This window comes from Onychostruthus taczanowskii, unplaced genomic scaffold (genome assembly GCF_017590055.1).
Source record: "Onychostruthus taczanowskii isolate IOZ18803 unplaced genomic scaffold, ASM1759005v1 scaffold1, whole genome shotgun sequence".
NCBI classification, from domain to species: domain Eukaryota; kingdom Metazoa; phylum Chordata; class Aves; order Passeriformes; family Passeridae; genus Onychostruthus; species Onychostruthus taczanowskii.
Genome location: NW_024496525.1, coordinates 35,583,471 through 35,602,790, shown reverse-complemented (window position 1 = coordinate 35,602,790; position 19,320 = coordinate 35,583,471). Strand labels below are relative to the sequence as shown.

The window sequence follows — 19,320 nt, the reverse complement described above, 5'->3', positions numbered from 1 at the left end:
TTACTACACAGCCCTTGGATTTTCCCTAAGAGCATTTACCCTAAGCCTGCATAAATGTTAATAAAAGCCTTATCTCTCAGGTTCAGTTGTGTGACTGGAGAGTTAAACCAGAATCTGAGGTGTACCAGATTTAGTGTTACAGATGTTTTCATGTTTAAGGTGTTTCAATGTAATTGTGATAATCTTCTTAATGAATAAGTACTTGCTTGGACATATCAGTGAAGATTATTAAAATGTTATAATCAAAAAGAACACCAATTAGACCAGAATTTTCTCTTCTGCTTTTTTTTTTTTTTTTTTTTTTTTTTTTTTTTAATGGAAGTTATGTGCTTGAATATCTACCTATGAAGTACCAGAGGCGAGCACAGATGTTCTCAGGTTGTTTGTGGTAGAGAAACTATTCTTCAGACTTCATGAAGTGATTCCACATAGCAGTATGGTTAAAAAAATCAGTCCAGACATAAGTCCATAGTATTGTGTTGTCTGTAAACCCTGAGAGAGCACAAATTTGATGCAGAGCAAGACTTTCTCTTTGGGTTTACTGTTTTGAATTTCAAATAAATTAACCAGCTGCTTGATTGCAAAAAAAGGAGAACAAGGCTTGAGTACGTAGTAGCAACTGAGAGAACTTTCATTATTTCGAGAAAACAGAAAGAGAGAAGATGCAGTGAGGCAGAGGTCCAAATCTGGAAAGAACAAAAAACATGAAGAAAGAAAGGGAGGCAAGTGGCAGATGCATTGAGCAAGCACAGCTGAATCAAAGGGCTGCCAGTGACTGTGAGGAGCTGCAGAGTCAGAGCAGGAAATGGCGCAGCATGAAACTGGCTGTCCATGAGGCAGCTGAGCAGCCTCAGCTAAAAGTGGCGAGCAAAAGCAAAGTCTGCTGGGGAGAATGAGCAAGTATTGATGGCTAAAGACGAGGCAGGGTGAGAGCAGGACACGGGACAGCTTCCATTGTTTACCCTGCTTCCGCCCCCGGGACACAGAGCGTGTCCCAGGATTCACAAAACAAAATCAGTGTTCAGCATCCAGTAAAATTATAATTTATCACTACTCACAGTTTATCTGACGATCCACATGTTCCTTAGCATTGCGATTTTTTTCTATCTGGGAAGCTTAAGAAGAAAATTAACCCTTCATTATATACATATATATGAGTGGAGCTATGAAACAAACATATGTTGTGCAGCACAAACTCTGATTAACAACTATTTTAGCAAAATATCTAAATAGAAATTTTACTATTAAAAATAGCTGTCAGGACTCCTCTCCACAACCTCCCAGCTAACATTATGTAGGCAAAGAACAAAAGCTTAATATAATACATTTATTTGAAGTTAATATAACTGTTTAAAGCAGAAAATATCACTGTATGCAGCGCATAAGTAATTGTTAATAAAAAATGTATGATATAATGACCTACCAAGCTTGGCCAGAATTTTGTCCAAGTTGATCGAAACCTTGTCACTCATTGCTTAAACTTCAAAAGAAAAATGCAATTCAAGGATTTACACAGTCAAAAACCTTGTTGATACAATAAACAAGTCAAAATTGCAAGACAATACCACACATCTTAACATAAAAGGGAGAAAAGTAGCTTTAACTGCATTTTAATTACTCTCTAGTGGAACCAAATTTCTCACTAATGGTGGTAAGGGACTTCTAAGTGTCTACAGCACAGTTAGGGAAAAGGACATTTATAATTTAGGTAAAGCGTTGCTCCTGCAGCAGTTCTATTTGAGAGGTCTAATGTTCTCAGAAGGCAATGAAGAATGCAAGGAGAGATGCTTGTGTACTAGATGTGTAGCCTGTACTCCCGCTGGTTACTAAGCCTACGGACTGCTGTGCTGCTGATGCAAAAGCTCCTTCAGCATCCTGCACACTGCTCCTGTACAACCACAAGTCCATTTAAATCAAAGGTGTGGGAATGCTAGGCGTGATTAAAGACAGAATTGTCACTAAATGGAAAACGGGTTGTTATAAATCCTTTCTTCTGTTTGTACCGTGCTGTCAGGTGCAGAAATTCAGTTTTTAGCTCAGGTGCATTAACAGCGAGCGAGGTTGGCCGGGCTTTAGCTGTCCCACCGTGGCTTCCCCATCACGCCGCGAGAGGAGCAAAGCCACGACAAATCGGTGCTGAGGATGAGATCCTAATCCAGGATCAAGAGGAATAGAAAACAACTGCAGAATTTGACTAAAGTGGCATTAAGGCTCCATCCTGCAGCACTGGGGCTGTGGGAGCGGGAGGGGGAGGAGGCAGCGTTTAAACGCTGGGTGTTTGACAGAAATTAATTTATCTCACAGTAAAGGGAGGATCAGAACACCTAATCCAGGGGACTGGATTAGCACAGGCTGCGTAAAAACTCCGAGAAAGAGATAACAGTTTTACCAAATGTATTTAAAGGATTGAAATCCTAGTGCCTGAAAACACTTAAGGTAGCAAATCTAAAAATCAGCTGAAATTACTAAGAAAAATACTCAAAATACTACCTCAAGCTACAAATCAAGGCAGAATATTTTTGCTTTCACACCATGTGAAAAAAAAAAAAAAAGTAATTTCTTACTATAAAAAAAATAATTTGGAGCATGTATTTAAAAGGTGTTCTCAAGAAACCATGTAATAGTGTTTATTAGCTGGTCTTCTGAAACTTCCCATAAAAACTGTAAGATATTGGGGTAAAGAAATTTTATTACTGTTTTATAAACTGCAACACAAAGTTCATCAATACAGCAGACTGTACAGCTGTATATTATTAAGATAGAGACTACTGTATTATCACCAAAAAATACAACTAATTTTACCTTTTGAATATTTTTGTGGAAGAGTACTAATGTTTTTGTAGAGAGAACTAAAGTGTTTATTTTCTTTTACTGTAGTTTTACAATAAAATTTATAAAAAGGGTAAAGTTGCAGAAAATAGTGCTTCTGAAAATAAGCATGTGTAAAATATTTATTTCTCTGGTATTGTTAAAAAGAAGTAGTGTAACTGCAAATGTCAAATGCTATTCTGTGCCGTGAATTATGAGGATACAGATGTCACTAGTGAAAACGCTGAGAAATTCAGTGGCACAGATAATATACATGGTGTTTGCAGACTTGAAAAACAGTAAGTCACACCAGCCTGCAACAAACTTTTGACATCTGATGTCTTTCAGGATATGACTGTAGCAAACAGTGATTCTTGGACATAGTGCAGAAAAGCAGCATCAAACCATCAGCCAGCTCAGGATGTTGGCTAATTCAGAGGAAATTCTCCTATGTGGCTGATATTTTTGTTAAAGATAAATATGTAACACACGCGACTGGATAAACCAGCTTCAGGCTGCATCTGTACTTTCTAATGGGGCTATTCAGAATGCTGCCAGGAGAAAAGTAGTGTTATGCGTTTTGCATTTTTGCACATTAATGTAATTACACGGAATTCAATGACGGCAATAAAGTTTCATCTCTTAGAAGATTGTATTGGGTGCAGAACCCACAAGCAAACTGCCTGATGTGGTCTCAAGCCATTATAGCACTAACATTAATAATGCCACTTCTCAGTAACTCATCTGGCAACAGCCAGGTTCTTCATTAAAACGTGAAAAATACCCATAACCTGTGAGGTAAATATCTTCCTTAAAATCCACATCTCGGTTCTACCAGTTGTAGGCTGTGAAACAGTATTAATTCCAGTTGGCTCTATGTGAATAATTTTCATTTTAGGGAGGCTCTTTTTAGAGCAAACCTGTGCTTCTCCCGTGCTGTTTATGACTGCAAAGGAACTGGTTGTTTGAATCTTCTTGAAATTTAGAAGAGCTTACATTTCGTGGCTTTTTATCTCTGTTGATAAAATAAAATAAAAATGTGCCTCTCGTCGTGTTGTTTATGCTCCTCTGCCCTTCTTTTACCACGCTGTTTCAGGAAACCTTGGAGAAGACCTGAACCCCGTGAGGAGACCTGAACCGAGAACCCATTGGATTGACACCATTTACTTAGGACATACCAAACAAAAAGCTTTTACTGCAGATGATTCCCAAAAGTCTTGGGATTTGAAAATTAAAACTATTTTTGTCAAAAGAGAAAAACTAGGGGAAACCCCCATCCTGTGGGACACCATAGGGGCTGCAGAGGAACGCCACAAAATGGCGGCGTGAGAAGCGGGGCCCGAGTCCCTGAGGGCTGAGGGCGCGGCCGGGGCGCTCAGGGGATCCTCTGCCTTTGGGGGGCCATCAGCACTGGGAAAGCGACCAGAACGCTGCTGCTCCGCATGGTCTCGGGCTCTGCCAGAAGGGAAAGGGCGAGGAGCCTCCAGAGACTCACCCAAGGACGAAGGGGCCAAAACCTCCCTCACCGCCGAACGCTGCCCCTCAGCGCCGGCCGCGCCCCGCGGGGCAGCCCCCGCGTCCCGGGGCACCTCAGCCTCGCCGAAAGGTGCGGAGAGGGCGACAGGCGCCACCTGCCCGCCGCGCTCCGTGCCGGGGGCGGTGGGAGCCGGGGTAGCCGGGCAAGCCCGAAGCAGCTTCGGCCGTCGGGAGAAGGGGCTGTGCCCGTTCACCCAGCGGAACAACCGCAGCGCCGACCGGGCGGGTTTATCGCCAGCGGCCGCGGCGCTCCGCTTCCCCAGGGACGCATCGGCGGGGCTCCTGTGCCCCCCAAACCACCCGTTTGCCTGAACAGTGGGATTTATGAGGGAAAGACCAACGTTTCTGAGGGCTTCGGGCGAAAAGCGATGAGGATGCTCCATCTACCGGGGGCAGCGCGCAGGTGGGCGGTGGCCGGGCGGGGAGAGGAGGGAAGCGCCGCTAGAGCGGGACATCGCCGGGAAGACTGCTGAGGGTTATTTACACACATACACGCTCTGGGGTGCGGCACAAAAATAAGGAGCTGCAGAGTGTAATGTGCTTTGTCCAGCCCTCCAGGTCCCGCTAGTGTTGCTTACCCAGCTGGTGGAAATCAGCCTAAATCCTCCTTCCCTCAATCCCTCACGGGCCCGGCCCTCAGATAGTTTTTAAAGGCATTAAAACACCTCCCTTCTCATCCCGGAGCAGTGCTTCACACTAAGAATGCTGTGGAATGCTGTCGCTTGCCTCAACACAAGTTGTGCTCAAAAAATTGTCACGTTTGTTTGTTTGTTTGTGGAAGTGCAGCATTACAAGGCAAAAATGCATAGCCGGGGTGTGCAAGAATCTAGAACATGATGCTCCCCTCCACACTTGGTTGGTTTTTACTCCCAATTGAGATTACTGAGGCAGAGGATGGATTTAAGATTATCAATAAGCAGAGGAAAATAAATTGAGGGATAGGGTACAACACGGAGGGGGAAAAAATCCCTCATCAGCTTTCTTCAGAAAGAAGAAAGGATAGAGAAACAGAAACAGAACTGTAGAGAGAGACACACAGAAAACTCTCTCTGCCAGCTGCAGCACAGGTGTCAGTCAGATGCGATGCTGCTTTCAGAACACTCGGTTCAACCAACAAGAAATGCAGCTTCAAAGAGAAATAGCTGAGCTACCTGGCTTCTGGTCAGCCATGAGGAAGGGAAATAAAAAAGAGAGGGATATGGAAAGTGGCGTGTTCTTTTGGAAGCTAGATTTCTGCTGTCTCTGCTCCGTGGTGAGGCTCTGTCCTTTCCAGAAACATCTCCCACCTCTCTCCCTGCCTGTTCTGGAGGGTGCGAGCCCTGTTTGCCCTGCTCCCTAGGCACGCTCCAATTCCTAGATGCCTCTGGAGCTCTGCATTTGCCACTCCGTCTTCCCAAAACATTCGATGTTTCCCCCAGGAGAAATGGCTTCAAAGCTTTATCCTGCATCAAGCAATTCCTTAAAGACCTTCTAAACTTCTCGAATGAATGGGAGCTTAAGGCAGAGTAGCAGGTAACTTCAATGATGCACATTAACACCTCGCCGTGTCCCCGTGATTTAAGTAGTGCCAACGGAGGCTGAGATTCCCAGAGATCCAAAGACCCCAGTTCACCCGGAAGGTGGTCAGTCAGTCCAACAGGCTTTGGATAAAACCGGCAGGGACTTCCCGGTTAATTCCCCCTAGGACCTGTTCCCACCGGAGCTTGGCAGGCCCCGGGAGCTCCTTTACCCATCTATTTATTATAAGGGCTCCCAAGCCGAGGTTATCACTCTGTTCCCACCAAAATAAAACCCTTCTGAAGCTGCAGAAAGAGGAATTTTGTTTGCCGCTGGTTCTGACTTGTTTGTTTTCTCTTGTTTCCCAGCAGAATCCCTCTAAAAAGTCCCCAGCTAACCCCAAAGCCATAAACAACCACTTTCATTACCGATGGCAAGAAGGAAGGGCTCTTTCATAGTATCACATCTAATCAATGATGAATGGCTTGCATTACTCTGAAAAGAAACCTAGTCAAGTCAGGGCTCAGAAAAGGCTCCCAAACCTTCTCCCCACTGCTGGCAGACCCCCAAACCCATCATCCTGTTAGTGCACAGCCCCGGTGCTGCCTCTCGCTGAGCTCCATGCCCCTCTCCTGTGTTCTGGCAGCTCCCCCCGGTCCTGATTGCCGGCTCTTCCAGCTGATGGAAACCCAGGACCTTCCCTGCAAAGAGCACAGGGCACCCAGTGCCCCTGGCAGTACCTGTGATCGAGTTTGGGAAAATCTCTGGAGGCACCCGGCCAAATGCCCTCAGAAGAAAGCAGGGAACTGTCGCTGCCTGATTTACTGGGATAAGGGATGGAAGATTCCTGTCCTCATGGAGCTGCTCCGAGATAAATTTTCTCCTTGACGCAGAGCTGTAATGCTGGAGCCCAGGCAGCGTGGCCCCAAACCTGTGCAGCCGTGGCCCCAAACCTGTCCCCAAGCCCGGGATGGTGCCTGACTCCCACATGGCACCCAAAGCTGCGGAGGAGCTCCCTCCCGAGAAAAGAGCGACCCCAGTTCCTGAGCAGCCTTCAACCACAGCGAGTCACCTCCAAGAGGGGCTGGAAAACAGCTCAGTGCCAGCGCCCAGGCCAGCCGGGACACAGGATTTGTCCGGGACTCAGCCCCAGAAACATTTAGACACTTCAGGGTATCTGAGCGTGGTTCCTCACCTCCCCTAAACTTGCGAATTGTCCTCATTCCTGCTTTCTGCTAAATAAATGTTTTAGTGACGGCCTTCCTCCCCATCTTGGGAGAAGTTGTAATATTTAAAGAACTTGAATGAGAAAGGAGAGGAGAGGAGAGGAGAGGAGAGGAGAGGAGAGGAGAGGAGAGTCTTAATGTGGGAAAAAACCACCATCAATCAAAAAAATCTATTTATTTGAATACTTCGTGATTTTGTTGCTTTTGTTGAAATTTTCAGTGAAATCCTAATGGAAGCAGATTGAAGATTGTACAGGAGTATCTCAATGTAGAAGGAGATTTGGCAGTGTGTGTATTTACCTTCAGGTGAAGGCAGCAGCCAAACAAACCCCAAAGGATTCAAAACTTTAAAGCCAGGTTCATAGACCAGAAAAACCTTTCATACACCCCAAAGAAAATTAAATATTAATCTTGGGCAGTAGATCCTTTCTGTCTGCAACCACGGCCTTGACCAGAGGCCTGTACAAAGAAAGTCTTTCCTTACCAATCTCAAAATAATTTCGATATTTTGAGTTTTTAGTGCATCTTTATTTTAACTTCAGATGTACGAGCCATGGCCTGATCTGGTACTTCTTTTGACAAGTAACTTGAATAATACACCAAAGATTTCATGAATATATGGTGTGAGAGTAGAAAGTGGGTGAACATCTCTCTCTGTCCAACAGCATTTTAGGGACTCTTTGGTGCTTTCAACAGGTATCATCAGCTTAAGTGAGTATCCAACCTGCCCACTCTCTCTAATATTGAGCAGATTACAGCTTTAAATGCAACTTCATTTTAGGAGGAAATGAAACGATTGATAGCTGTTATTTCAACAATGATGGCACCCTTAAAAATAGTAGGGCAAGCATGTGAAGCACATGGAAACAGAGGTGTTTTCCCCACCAAGCATCCCCCACTCCAGCATCCTGAGCTTGAGGTCCTCCACCAAAGCTCCGTGGGAAACGCTCCCGAAAACCCGGTCCCCGCTCCCCGAGATGGGCTGACATTTCCAGTAACCTTTTCTATCCGCGGCAGCGGGCACTGTCCTCGGGCTGAGCATCCCCCGCCCGCTCCGAGGGAGCGGGGTAGAACCAGCCGGGGGAGGACAGGGAGCCTCCTGCTCTCTGCAGCCCCTCCCGGCCCGCAGCGCTCCACGGCACCAGCCCGAGACCCATCCAGGGCCGGAAAATCCCGGCTGGTTTCCCAGATATCCGCCCCAGGGACCGCCTGCGCTCCGGTTCTCCCGGTCAGCATCCCTTAATGAACTCCCACATCTCTGACAATCCTACCGAGACTTAAAAGAGAGGCTTCTCCTTCCCGAGGGTATTTTTTTAATACACTACTGAACGCCAGTCAAGGGCTTTAAAAATGTATTCGCATCTCTGCTGCGTTTGGAAGCTCTGTCCAGATAATCCCCAGTGACTGAGATTCTGGGACCCAAGATAGCTGACAAATGCTGATGCAAAGGTGTATATATATGTTGCTCAGCGTATTTTTGCTTTAAGGTTCTGAGGAGAGGGGAATATGTCCCATCCTGAGGCCAGAACCCCCGTGTCCATGCCGGCCGCGGAGATGCTACAGATGTCTGGTCATATTTTTGGTAAATATTTTTTCACGTACAACTTTATTTCTTGTTTTCCAGTGGGTTTGTTTCCGCAGGGTTAACTCATCACGTTACCTGTAACAAGGGTCAAAGCTGTCACCTAAATAAAAGTAGTTATAATTGCCGGCTATTAATGTCACAAGTAGTGTTTCTGTTATATGGGAGGACGGAGGGGCAAAGAAGAAAATGGGGGGAAAGGGCCGAAACGAAGAGGGCACGGCCAAGTGCACCCGCAGGCTCGCCCGCTGCTCTCGTAAGACGCGGGGGCTGAGGCAGGAGCTTGGCACCGCAGGAATCTCGGCTTTTCCGATGCGGCAGCGCGTCCCAGGGGATGGGGTCGCTCTTGGGGTCGCTGCGATCGCTGTGGGTCGCGCTCCGGGGGCAAAGCCCGGCCCGGCCCGGTCCGGCGGTAGAGCTCTTGTGGAGCGGCGGGGAAACGGGGAACCTGTCAGGGCGTCAGCCATGGATAAAATTCCCTGAGAGCTGGGAAAGGGATGGAGGGGCCTCCTTGAAGCTGATCTCTCTCGGCCCCGGTGGCGCAAAGCAAGGAGCCCCAAGAACCTTTCCCAAACAGGGACACTCCAGTCACACCGGACCGTGCCACTTCCCAAAACCAGAACCCGCAGTTCCCAGCTGGAGAGGGTTCAAAACTACTGAGCTGGGCTGTTTTTCCACCTTGCATGACCCTTCAAATAGTTAACACAAGGTTCCTGGGTCCATTTCGGTGTCGTTATTCTTTCTCTCCCTCTCCCCTCCCAGCAGTGCTGCCAGCATCGCCCCATCCGGGCCGGTTTCTGGGGAACAAAGGCTGGGGACCTGGGGGACAGCCCCTCGCCCCTGCGAGCCGCACTTAATGAGGATTCATTTCTTTAGCCTACAGTCTTGGCTTTCATTACGGAGCCTGTCTCTCTGTGTTCATGATCATTAGGCTGCAGCCCAGTAACTCCCTCGCCAGATCATGTGCATAATTAAAAAAAAAAAAAAAAACCCAGCAAAAAATAAAAAAATTACCCCTTCAGTAATATTAGTAATCATCTCCATCATCACAATCATCATCTGGCCGTTCTAAATTAGCTACCCATTAACACAGACTCTCTATCCTTCCTCGTCTCTCCCAGCAGAGGTTTTTCTCCAGCAGCCCCGTCCCGGGACGCTGCCGGGGGCTCGGCGGGGTGGGCTGGGGCGGCGGGGCAGCTCCTGCCCGCAGGGACGCGCCCGGAGCCGCCGAGGTCGCCGCCCTCTCACCCGCTCACTGGGGAAGCCCGATGCTCATACCGAGGAGGTCTGGAGGCTTTTTAAATTCCTGCCCGAAAAGGTTATTTGGCATCTTTCGTTGACTTGGTCAAATTACTGTTATTCCCTAAGGGCGAGGACAGTGGTGGGATGGAAGGCTGGAAGAGGACTCTCGGCAATATTTCTAAATTATATTTTTCTCTTTAATTTTTTCTCCCCCCTTAGGTTTTCTTTGTTTTTCCCTAAGCAGATCGGCAAATCAAACCTGGATGAAGGTGAAGCCGAAAAGTCACTCCTTTTATTTTTTTAAGTTTCTGTGGAGTGTCTCTGAACTCGTGAGTTTTGTGTGCGCTTTTATGTCTCCCCAGCTCTGTCGGGTCTTATGAAAATGAGCAGTATTGAAAGCTTTTCCATCCCGCTAGCTGTGAGCCTCACATAAATGATGTAAATGGCTCGAAGGGTTTTTTTCAAGTGAACTGTGTAGATCTGTGAAAATAATATCAGGGTTTTCCGTCAGAATGAGCTTAGCACTGTACTGAGGCGTACCATAATCTGACCCGACACCTCCGACCATCTGCGCTATCTATCTGCCTTCTGATTTACCAAATCTTCACAAGCAAAAGACAAATTGTACTTGATACTAAAGAAAAGACGGCGAGCCTCAGTCCAGCTCCATTTCTGCAGAGAAATGATTGGAGAAAATGTAAATCTGTTTAATTTCGGTCTACAGGCAACTAGCAAAGGAGCTTTCTTAAAGAATGGAAGAAAGAAAAACAAAAACAATAGGGAGAAAAAAAAAGAATGGGGGGAGGGAAGAGACAATAACAAGATATCAAATTAAGAAGAGATTTTTTTGACAAGCATTCTAGAAAAAAAAATACATTGCAAAGAGCAGAGGGGAGAACATATTGAGCTTAATTCAAAATATATGCTGCCTTTCTAAGCATAGTCCCTAATTCCCGGGAAAAAATTACCACTGAGCAGCTATTTGTAGAATAAAGAGTGGCTTCTTGATCATCCGCCCGTTCTCTACGGAAAATAAATGGTATCCTCGCAGCTCAAAAAGAGATTTCATCCCACCTCGAGACGTGTGGAGTTGCCCCCGCTTTACTCCGATGGGGGGCCGGGGCTCACCTTGCACCCAGCCCCGCGATCGCTCTCTCAGGACACCGAGGGGGGAAAAAAACCCACGGGGAATGATTACCACAGGGTGATCAATATTTCAAAAGATTCCCGAAATCTGCTTTAAGTCGCTTTCCTGACCTACAAATGACTTCTCACTCCTCGCGACTGTTCTCGGCGTCTATTCAGGACCATTCAGCCGAAAACAATAAGGGTTTAAATGTAAAAAAAAAAAAAGAAAAAATAATTAAAAAAAAATAAACTGCTTTGGTTGAACGGGAAAGGGCGCTGGGCTTTTTGCAGATAATTCCTCGTCTTAACCGAAATGGGAAGGCACCTACAGGAGGAAAGGGGAGAGTTTTTCCCTAAATCTCGGCTGTTCCGGCGGTGCTCCCGCTGCATCCATTGTCAGTGACACTCCCAGCATCACTGTCACTGTTAGGCAGCCAATTTTTTGTCTGATTTCTCAGCTCTGCCTTATCCCCCTCTCTGCCCGCGGGTGCGCGGAGCTCTGTGCGAGCCTGACCCCGCAGCTTTACCGGGGAGGATGCGGGGGTCCCGGCCGTCCTATCGCTGGGACCACTCCCTCCAACCTGCAGCCAGCACTCTGAAGCGGGACCCCATTCCCTCCCCTCGGCTCTGCCCTGCCCGGGCCGGCGGGGCAGGGCGGCGGGGTCGCGGTCCCCGGGGAGCGGGGCGGGGAGCGGGGCGGGGAGCGGGGCGGTGCGGGGCCTTCCGCCGTGATTGGCAGCGGCTGACAGTGAGTGGCAGCCCGGCCATGGAAACCCGGGAGCCAATCTGCCGAGCCCGCAGCAAATCAGCCGCTCCCGCAGCAGCGCGGCGGCGGCGGGGAGCTGCGCTTGTGCCTTTTCTGGTTCCCTTTTTTTCTTCTTCTTTTTCCATCTTTTTTTTTTCCTCCCTCCCTGCTCCATCCTCCTCCGCCTCGCCCCTGCCCACCGCCCCCAGTCGCCGGAGCTGCCGAGCGGTCCCCATCGCCTCTCCGCCCTCCGCCGTCCCTCCCGCGGCAGCTCCGCCGGCACCGGCGGAGGCAGCAGCGGAGCGAGGGGCGGCCCGGGGCCGCTGCCCCTTCCCCGCCGCGGGGCTGTGCGCGGCGGCGGCGGGCATCGCCGCGGGTGCGCCGAGCGCGGAGCGGAGCCCGGCGCCGCCTCCATGTTCCAGCTGCCCATCCTCAATTTCAGCCCGCAGCAGGTGGCCGGGGTATGCGAGACCCTGGAGGAGAGCGGGGACATCGAGCGCCTGGGGCGCTTCCTCTGGTCCCTGCCCGTGGCCCCCGCGGCCTGCGAGGCGCTCAACAAGAACGAGTCGGTGCTCAGAGCCCGGGCCATCGTGGCCTTCCACACGGGGAACTACCGGGAGCTCTACCACATCCTGGAGAACCACAAGTTCACCAAGGAGTCCCACGCCAAACTGCAAGCCCTCTGGCTGGAAGCGCACTACCAGGAGGCGGAGAAGCTGCGGGGCCGACCCCTGGGGCCGGTGGACAAGTACCGGGTGAGGAAGAAGTTCCCTCTGCCGCGCACCATCTGGGACGGAGAGCAGAAGACACATTGCTTCAAGGAGCGGACGAGGCATTTGCTGCGGGAGTGGTACCTGCAGGACCCTTACCCCAACCCCAGCAAAAAGCGGGAACTGGCTCAGGCCACGGGACTTACCCCCACGCAAGTGGGCAACTGGTTCAAAAACCGCAGGCAAAGGGACAGGGCAGCAGCCGCTAAGAACAGGTAAGGTGCTGCCCGTCCCGTCGGACTCGGGCTCCCCCTTAGCGAGGCTTCGCCCCCGCCCGCCGAGGCCGGAGGCTGCGGGGAGGCGGTGCGAGACGGCCGGCAGAGGATGGGGGAAACGATCCCGGGAGATTTCTCCCCGGGAAATGCAGCGAGATAAAGCAGGAGCAGCGGGAAAACACTAAGGCTTTTTAATTACTTCGATTTAATAGGGAAGGATCCCCGCCCTGGGCTCCCTCCTGGCTGCCCTGTGGGGAAGCGGGACAGGGGGAGCAGGAGAGGGGCCGCCGGCAGCCACCGGCTGGAGCTGGCGGCAGAAGGGCCATGTTCAGGGGCTGAGCGGAAACAAACCCCCTCCAAAGTTTTACCCGGACATATAAATAGTGGTTTGAGATATGTCCATCCTGAGAAGAGCCGGCCGTGCCCTCTGAGGGCCCTGCCAAGGCTGCCGTGTCCTATTCCTCCACCGGAGCCATCCGGGAACATTCCTTGGGATATTGTTCTTGTTTCTATTATATATATATATATATATATATATAATAGAAATACAACGTGAATATATAGATACAATTTTTTAAAAAATATATGTTACGGAACAAAATCACGGCTCTAAATGAGCAGTGTTATCCCAACACTAGTGACCCAAGCAGACGCCCCGGCAAGCAGAGGAGGGAGCAGAGTTCCCTCTTTATCTCCTGCCCAGGATCCCGGGGTGGGGAAAACTCCCCTTGTCACCTCTCAGCCGGGCTGTCGCACGTCGGGGACGTGGGTACTGTCACCCGGAGCCCCTTTTTTATGGGCTAAGGGAAGATGTAAGGCCTACTGGACGGGAGACGCCGCCCGGGAGCTGCTGCAGGGCATTACTGACCCGTAAGATGAGGCTCGGTTTGGGGGCAGGCTGCGGAGGACGGGGACGACTTTCCCCTGGGTGTGCCAGCCGAGGAGCGGGGCTGACCCTGGTGGGGGCACCCGGTTTTTCAGACGGAGCTGAGGAACCGAGTGCCCACCCAGCTTCTCCTCTCTCGTACCGCTGGTATAAGTGTGAGAGCCGGAGGTCGGGGGAAGCAGAGTGGGGGTGCCGGTCGGGGGAGCCCCCGGGGGGACCCAGGGGCTGCCGGCGGGTGCGGAGGGCGGGCGGTGATGCTGTGTGTGCCGCTTCCTTGCAGGCTACAGCAGCAGGTCCTAACGCAGGGCTCGGTGCGCTCGCTGCAGGCGGAGGAGGAGAGCGGCGGGGAGGCGGTGGGAGCCGCCTCCAGCCCCGCAGCCAGCCTCTCCAGCAAAGCGGCCACCTCCGCCATCTCCATCACATCCAGCGACAGTGAATGTGACATCTGACACCGCCGCCATGGCAAAGCGGGGCGAGAGGGAGGCCCGGCTCACCGGTGCCTCGGACGCGGCCGGAGCGGCGGGGCTGGCAGTGCCCGGCGCGGGCGCCGATCGCGGGGTACGGGGCGCTCCCCGGCCGCCCGCCCGCGCCTCCCTCCCGGCCCCGCAGCAGACTGCATTAAAAACGTCATTAAAATCGTTGTCGCCTTTATTTCGAAGGATTTGCAGAATTGATGCCTAAAAAGAAATAATTAAAGAAAGTCCAGAAAACGTTAAAAAAAAAAATCAAGAAACCGAATGCCAAGTTGCAAAATGTCTGAGCCCCTGCCCTTATCCCGCGGGGTTGTTTCATGTTGAAAAGACGCTGTTCTTTTGGTTGGGTTTTGCTTTACTTTAAAGGGTTTTTATATATATATATATAATGTTTATTTACTTATTTAAGGGATTGCTATGGTAGATTTTTTTCTATTATTATTATTAATTATTATTATTTTTGGCTTGTTCTCTATGTGCACAGGTGACTTGTAGAGCATGTGCAGGACGAAACTGTATGAAGCAGCCTAAAACCATAATAAAATATTTGGTGAACGACCCTCGCATCTGCTTTGAAATGACGGTGTCGGTTTCACGCCCGCCGATTTACCCAGAGCAGATCTCCGAGGCCACGGCTATTTCAGCAGCAGCTCGGCAGGAACCGAACTAGCCGGTCCCCGGGACCGGGGGTGATGTTTTTGCCAGGCAGGGAGCTGGGAGGAGCCGGGATGAGGCGAAAGGAGCGGGAGTGAGGCTGGCGGGGGATGCGGGTGCCCGAGGAAGGGAAGGAAGGAAGCGGTATCGCCGCAGCTTCTTCTCTCCCAAGGGCTGAAGTTTAGGGGATTATCGGAGGCGAATTTTCTGAGAGGAACGAGGGGAAGAAAAATAAAAAAATATTATGGAGAGGAATGGTTGGGGCACAGCCCCGCCGGGGAAACTAAGCTTCCTCCCTCACCTGGCAAAGGCGAGGAGAAGATGGGGAATTAACAGTTCTCCATGCCAGTGAAAGGCTATAACGGGGGACTAAATTACCCCAAATCGGGACCTCTGCGATGTGCCTCTGGCTGTCCCCACCATCCGCCTCCCTCGCTTTGTTTTGCGGCGGTTTTGCTGGAGGAGACCAAACGCCAGGTCCAAGGAGCGTGCTAAGCTTTTTTCCCCAGCAGAAGGATTTTATATTATACAATTTGACATTGATCTTTAAATCGCCTGAGCTGTGCTTTTTTTGTCCTCTCGGTCTCATCGCGTTTACTTCCCTGTCCTCAGAGAGATGCCTCCCCGGTAAGCTGATTGCTTGGCTCGATTTATTTAGCAGCCGGAGCCTGGCACTGGGGGAAGCCGGGCAGCGCTGGCAGCGGGAGATGCCCCGGCTCCCGCTCGGCTCCGGCTGCCTGCAAGGGGCAGGGGCATTTCAGCTCCCTGATAGTTTAATTCAGCCCTGCTGCCTTTTATCTGCAGATAAATTCCCGTCTAGGCAGTGACTTCTGCCCCTCTAAGTATGAATTTAAAACCTGAATTCAAGGCGTTTAGTCCCCCCATGCCTAAAGCTGCGTTCCGTCCCCAAATGCATGCGCCTTGGTTTTCCCTGCACACTATTCCAGAGATGGGGCGGATAGCAGGAAATTTTTTTACTGTTTTTTCAATCAGTTTACAGGCAGCTCTTTTCCTGGTGGACAGGCAAATAATCTGCATTTTAGGAGTGCGGAAAGGTCGGATGGTAGGGCGGGGAGCGGGGCAGAGTAGGGGTCTCCACCTGAGTTTGGGGTACCCACCTACGGGAAGGTCAGGAGAGCACTTTGCTCCCCGAACCCTGAGGTTTGCTGCTTCCTGAACCCCACTGGATTTAAGCCGTGCAAGAAGAGCCCGGCTGTGTTGTTTAAGCGCCAGAAGAGGTTGGGGTTTTACCTTGGGTTTGGGGTTCGCTGATGGGCAGCACTTCCCACCCATGAGGTTGTTTTGGGAGCAAAAGCCATGTTCGCCCTCAAAACCGAATCTGATGAAATACATAGTGTTCTTTCTTTATTTTTTTTTTTTCCTGGGAAATCGGTGAATTGGATTCAATTTCTCCATCGTCTTCTGCGGGCACAGTAGCAGCACTTATTGTGGCGAATTAAAGATATAAAGAGAGCAGAGAGCACATGCGCTCAGCGTCTGGTAACGTGGGATTTCTTTCCAACTCAAAAACACCTGGAATTTGTTCAATAGGCAATGCGGAGATGACATTGTCTCTTTCGACAGAGGATTTGAGTGTCGTGAAGGATGCGGGATCTCCCGAGCGGGCAGCGGAGGGACCCTCCTGCGGGTTTGTGCTGGCAGCAAGAGAAAAACCAACCCCTTCGGAAAGAGTGGCCGGGGCGGAGGAAGGAGCACGGAGCCCCGGTGGGAAGAGCAGCCCCGCTGCCCGGCCTTGCTTCTTGCGGGAGAACGGGAGAACCGAGCGTCTCCCAGCTCCGCTTCTTCCCCGCCGGAGCTCCGCAGGGCCGGGGCTGCGCCCGCGCCTTTACTTCCACCAACAAGACCCAAAATAAAAAAACTCGTTTCCCCACCCCTTCCCCCCGTTAGTTTTTTGTTGTTGGTAGTGGTGTTTTTTTTTTTGTTTTGTTTTTTTTTTTTTGTTTGTTTGTTTTGGGGTTTTTGTTGTTGTTGTTGTTTGGTTTTGGTTTTTTTGTGTTTTTTTTTTTTTTTCCTACCTGCCCTTTCCCTTCTCTTATTGAATGCCCTTCCCCCAGGTTTTTCAGGAATTTTTTTCCCCTAAAGATCAGCCCAAGCCGTCACCCTCCCGAGCCTCTGGTTGTTTTAAAAATAATTATAAGCCGGTAAGAGTGAAGGTGCTTGTATTTACATTAAACAAAACGCTCCAAAAAGGGTCACTAAAAAGTCTGCCGTGACTCCTCTCTCTCCGGTATAACAAAGAAGGAAAATATTGTATCAAAAGTGAAGTGAATGGGGAAGGCGGAAAAGAGAAACAGCTTTTCCTCTCTTCAGCTGGGGAGGGGGGAGAAATGTTTGAATGTTTCCGTTTCTTTTGAGAAGCGGGGCAGCCCCGGGCAGGGCTGAATGGGAAAGTCTTGTAAGCGGGCTGGGAGGCTGTCAAACTGCTCAGAGGTAATCACTGCTAATGAAGGGGTCTCCAGCCCTCCCTGGGACAAAGGATGCTTAGGAGTGCTAGCCGGGACTGAATACCTAATAAGTTTGCAAGGGGGAAAAATGAGTGAGCTGTCTGTAAATTGATTTTGCAAGAGCGAAAAAAAAAAAAAAAAACCCAGAAAAAAAAAAAAAAAAACAAACCAAAAAACCCTTGCAGCAACAACAACAACAACAAAAAAGGAAAAAACAAAAGGCTTGCAGGTTGGGGAGCGAGCCTGGCTCTGGTGCAGCTGGGGATGCAGCTGGGGACAGAAGGCCCACTTATCCAGGGAGCATTGTCCCAGTCCTGCACTGCAGAGGAGGACTGCTGCTGCTTGCAGTGGAAACTGCTGTGGAGGGAGGGCTGGGGGATGCAAGAGCCTTGGAAAAGCCACACCGGCCCCTCCAGGCCGGGGGTGCTGCCCCAGGTGCTGCCTGGCTCCCTGCATGTCCATCCTCACGCTGCAGTCTGCAGAGCCTTGCAGAGCGTTCCTCCCATCCCCATCCCACTGCCCAGTCCCACCAAAGGCACTGTTCCCTATTTCTTCTGCCTTTTGCCCCTTGTCTGACCAAGGGGTTTTCTTTGCAGAACAGAATAAGGGGGTGTCTGGGAATCTGTTGAATATCACATCACCAGCAGTATTTCTCTTGCCTGGGGGGCTCCTGTACAAAGGGTCAGCTTTAGCTGGCTGGCCTGGAGCTGGGTGCTGGGAGATGTAGAAAGGGGCTGGGTTCAGGGGGAAACCCCCTTGTGTGACAAGAGGAGCGTGTGTGTGTGCCATAGCTGTGGGAAGCAGGAGAGTGAGCCGCATTTTGGAGGTTTCCCGCATCCAATTAAGGGCTTGGGAGGATCAGACTCTCGCAGATCCAGTTACCCCTGGCCACTGCGGGGGTAATACCGTGAGAGAGAGAGAGCGTAACACTGCCAGCCGTGTCTGCCCCGCCTCCCAGCAGAGCCGGGCACCGGCCCTTCCATCTTTCTGTGATTTCTTTCCTCTCCAGGAGTAGATCCACGTGTGCTTGCTGGAGAGGAGGATGGAGGCGCCAGAGGCCAAAGGGAAAGGGCACTGTGGGGTGCAGGAGCTGCCGAACTTTGATCTGTCCTTTCCCTTGTCTCTTTCCCAAGGCTGCCCTGCAGTCCCAGCACCCCAAAGGAACCTGAACCCTGGGCTGACCTTGGTGTGCCCCCATGAGGAGGACCCAGAGGGTGAGACCTAGCTGAGGATCCAGGGAAAAAACATTTCCTCTTAGATCCTCCGAGGCTACAGCACTTTGCACTCTATCAGCATTTATTCTTGGCACCAGGCTGACAGAAAAAGCCCGTGGATGTATGTTCCCTTCTGTCAGGACTGGCTGCAAGACCCCCATCCAAAGGCCAGGAAAAGGCTCCCCTTCCTTCATCACTAGCTACATCCAATTTGAACTCCCTCCAAATTGTAGAAATTCCCCAGAAAGCTCATTTTAACCCCGCTGCCTTCTGATCTGTGACATAGGTCTCTCTGGCACACACTTTCTCCCTCAAGAAATATGGTTTGGAAGGAAATTTCCAGCTTCAAACCATGTTAAAGCAAAGTGGGCTCACAAATTCATCATCTCTGCCACTTCCCAGAGGTGGGAGAGAGGTGCTGTTGCCCCATAATCCTCCACACTTTGTTAATTTTCTCCTTACACTTAGCAGAGCTGGTGCCATTCCATCCCACTGGAGTCAGCCCAGAGCATCAGCCCTCACCACTGTTTCTACTATTTCTGTCCCAGAACTCCTAAAAGTTGTGCCAGTCACCCAGTGCTCTCCCTGTACAGGCTCTTCTACCACTGTGTGGAGTAAAACCCAGGGAACCTGTCTCTTATCTTGGGATTGTCTGACAGAGCTGAGCTAAACCCACTTCTGTGGGTGACCCTCACACCCAGCATGGGCAGGATGGGATCCTCACCCTCCCCACTGACTGCTAAGGGAAAAGCATTTCCTTTCCAGCAATGCCCAGGGAAAGGCTTGGTGGGACCTCCAGGACTCCCTCCCCACCAGGCAGCCATAAAAAATGGTGTCAGACAGGACTTGCAGCTCACTATCCCCAAAATCTGGATTTGC

The 19,320-nt window shown here is 50.4% G+C and overlaps 2 protein-coding genes across 2 annotated transcripts in view; one reads left to right on the top strand and one right to left on the bottom strand.

The window, feature by feature from the left end:
- CUNH14orf39 (chromosome unknown C14orf39 homolog) overlaps positions 1-12,179 on the bottom strand; it is a 35,911-nt gene extending 23,732 nt beyond the window's left edge. The window contains exons 1-3 of the mRNA XM_041419615.1: positions 11,965-12,179; positions 4,304-4,626; positions 1,059-1,115 (exon numbers count right to left, since the gene is read on the bottom strand). Of these exons, the coding sequence (XP_041275549.1) occupies positions 1,059-1,115; positions 4,304-4,626; positions 11,965-12,179 (595 nt within the window). The remainder of the gene's footprint in view (positions 1-1,058; positions 1,116-4,303; positions 4,627-11,964) is intronic.
- Positions 11,969-14,084, top strand: SIX6 (SIX homeobox 6). Its single transcript, XM_041398818.1, has 2 exons — positions 11,969-12,749; positions 13,916-14,084. Exons 1-2 carry the CDS (start codon positions 12,178-12,180, stop codon positions 14,082-14,084), a joined length of 741 nt encoding a protein of 246 aa, XP_041254752.1. The 5' UTR covers positions 11,969-12,177.
- Positions 14,085-19,320: the final 5,236 nt, after the last annotated feature.

Bases quoted from the DNA above. Each gene is read 5' to 3' on its own strand.
- SIX6 (XM_041398818.1), top strand. From the start codon at position 12,178: ATGTTCCAGCTGCCCATCCTCAATTTCAGCCCGCAGCAGGTGGCCGGG. The intron at 12,750-13,915 runs GTAAGGTGCTGC...GCTTCCTTGCAG, and splicing joins GCAGCAGCCGCTAAGAACAG to GCTACAGCAGCAGGTCCTAA.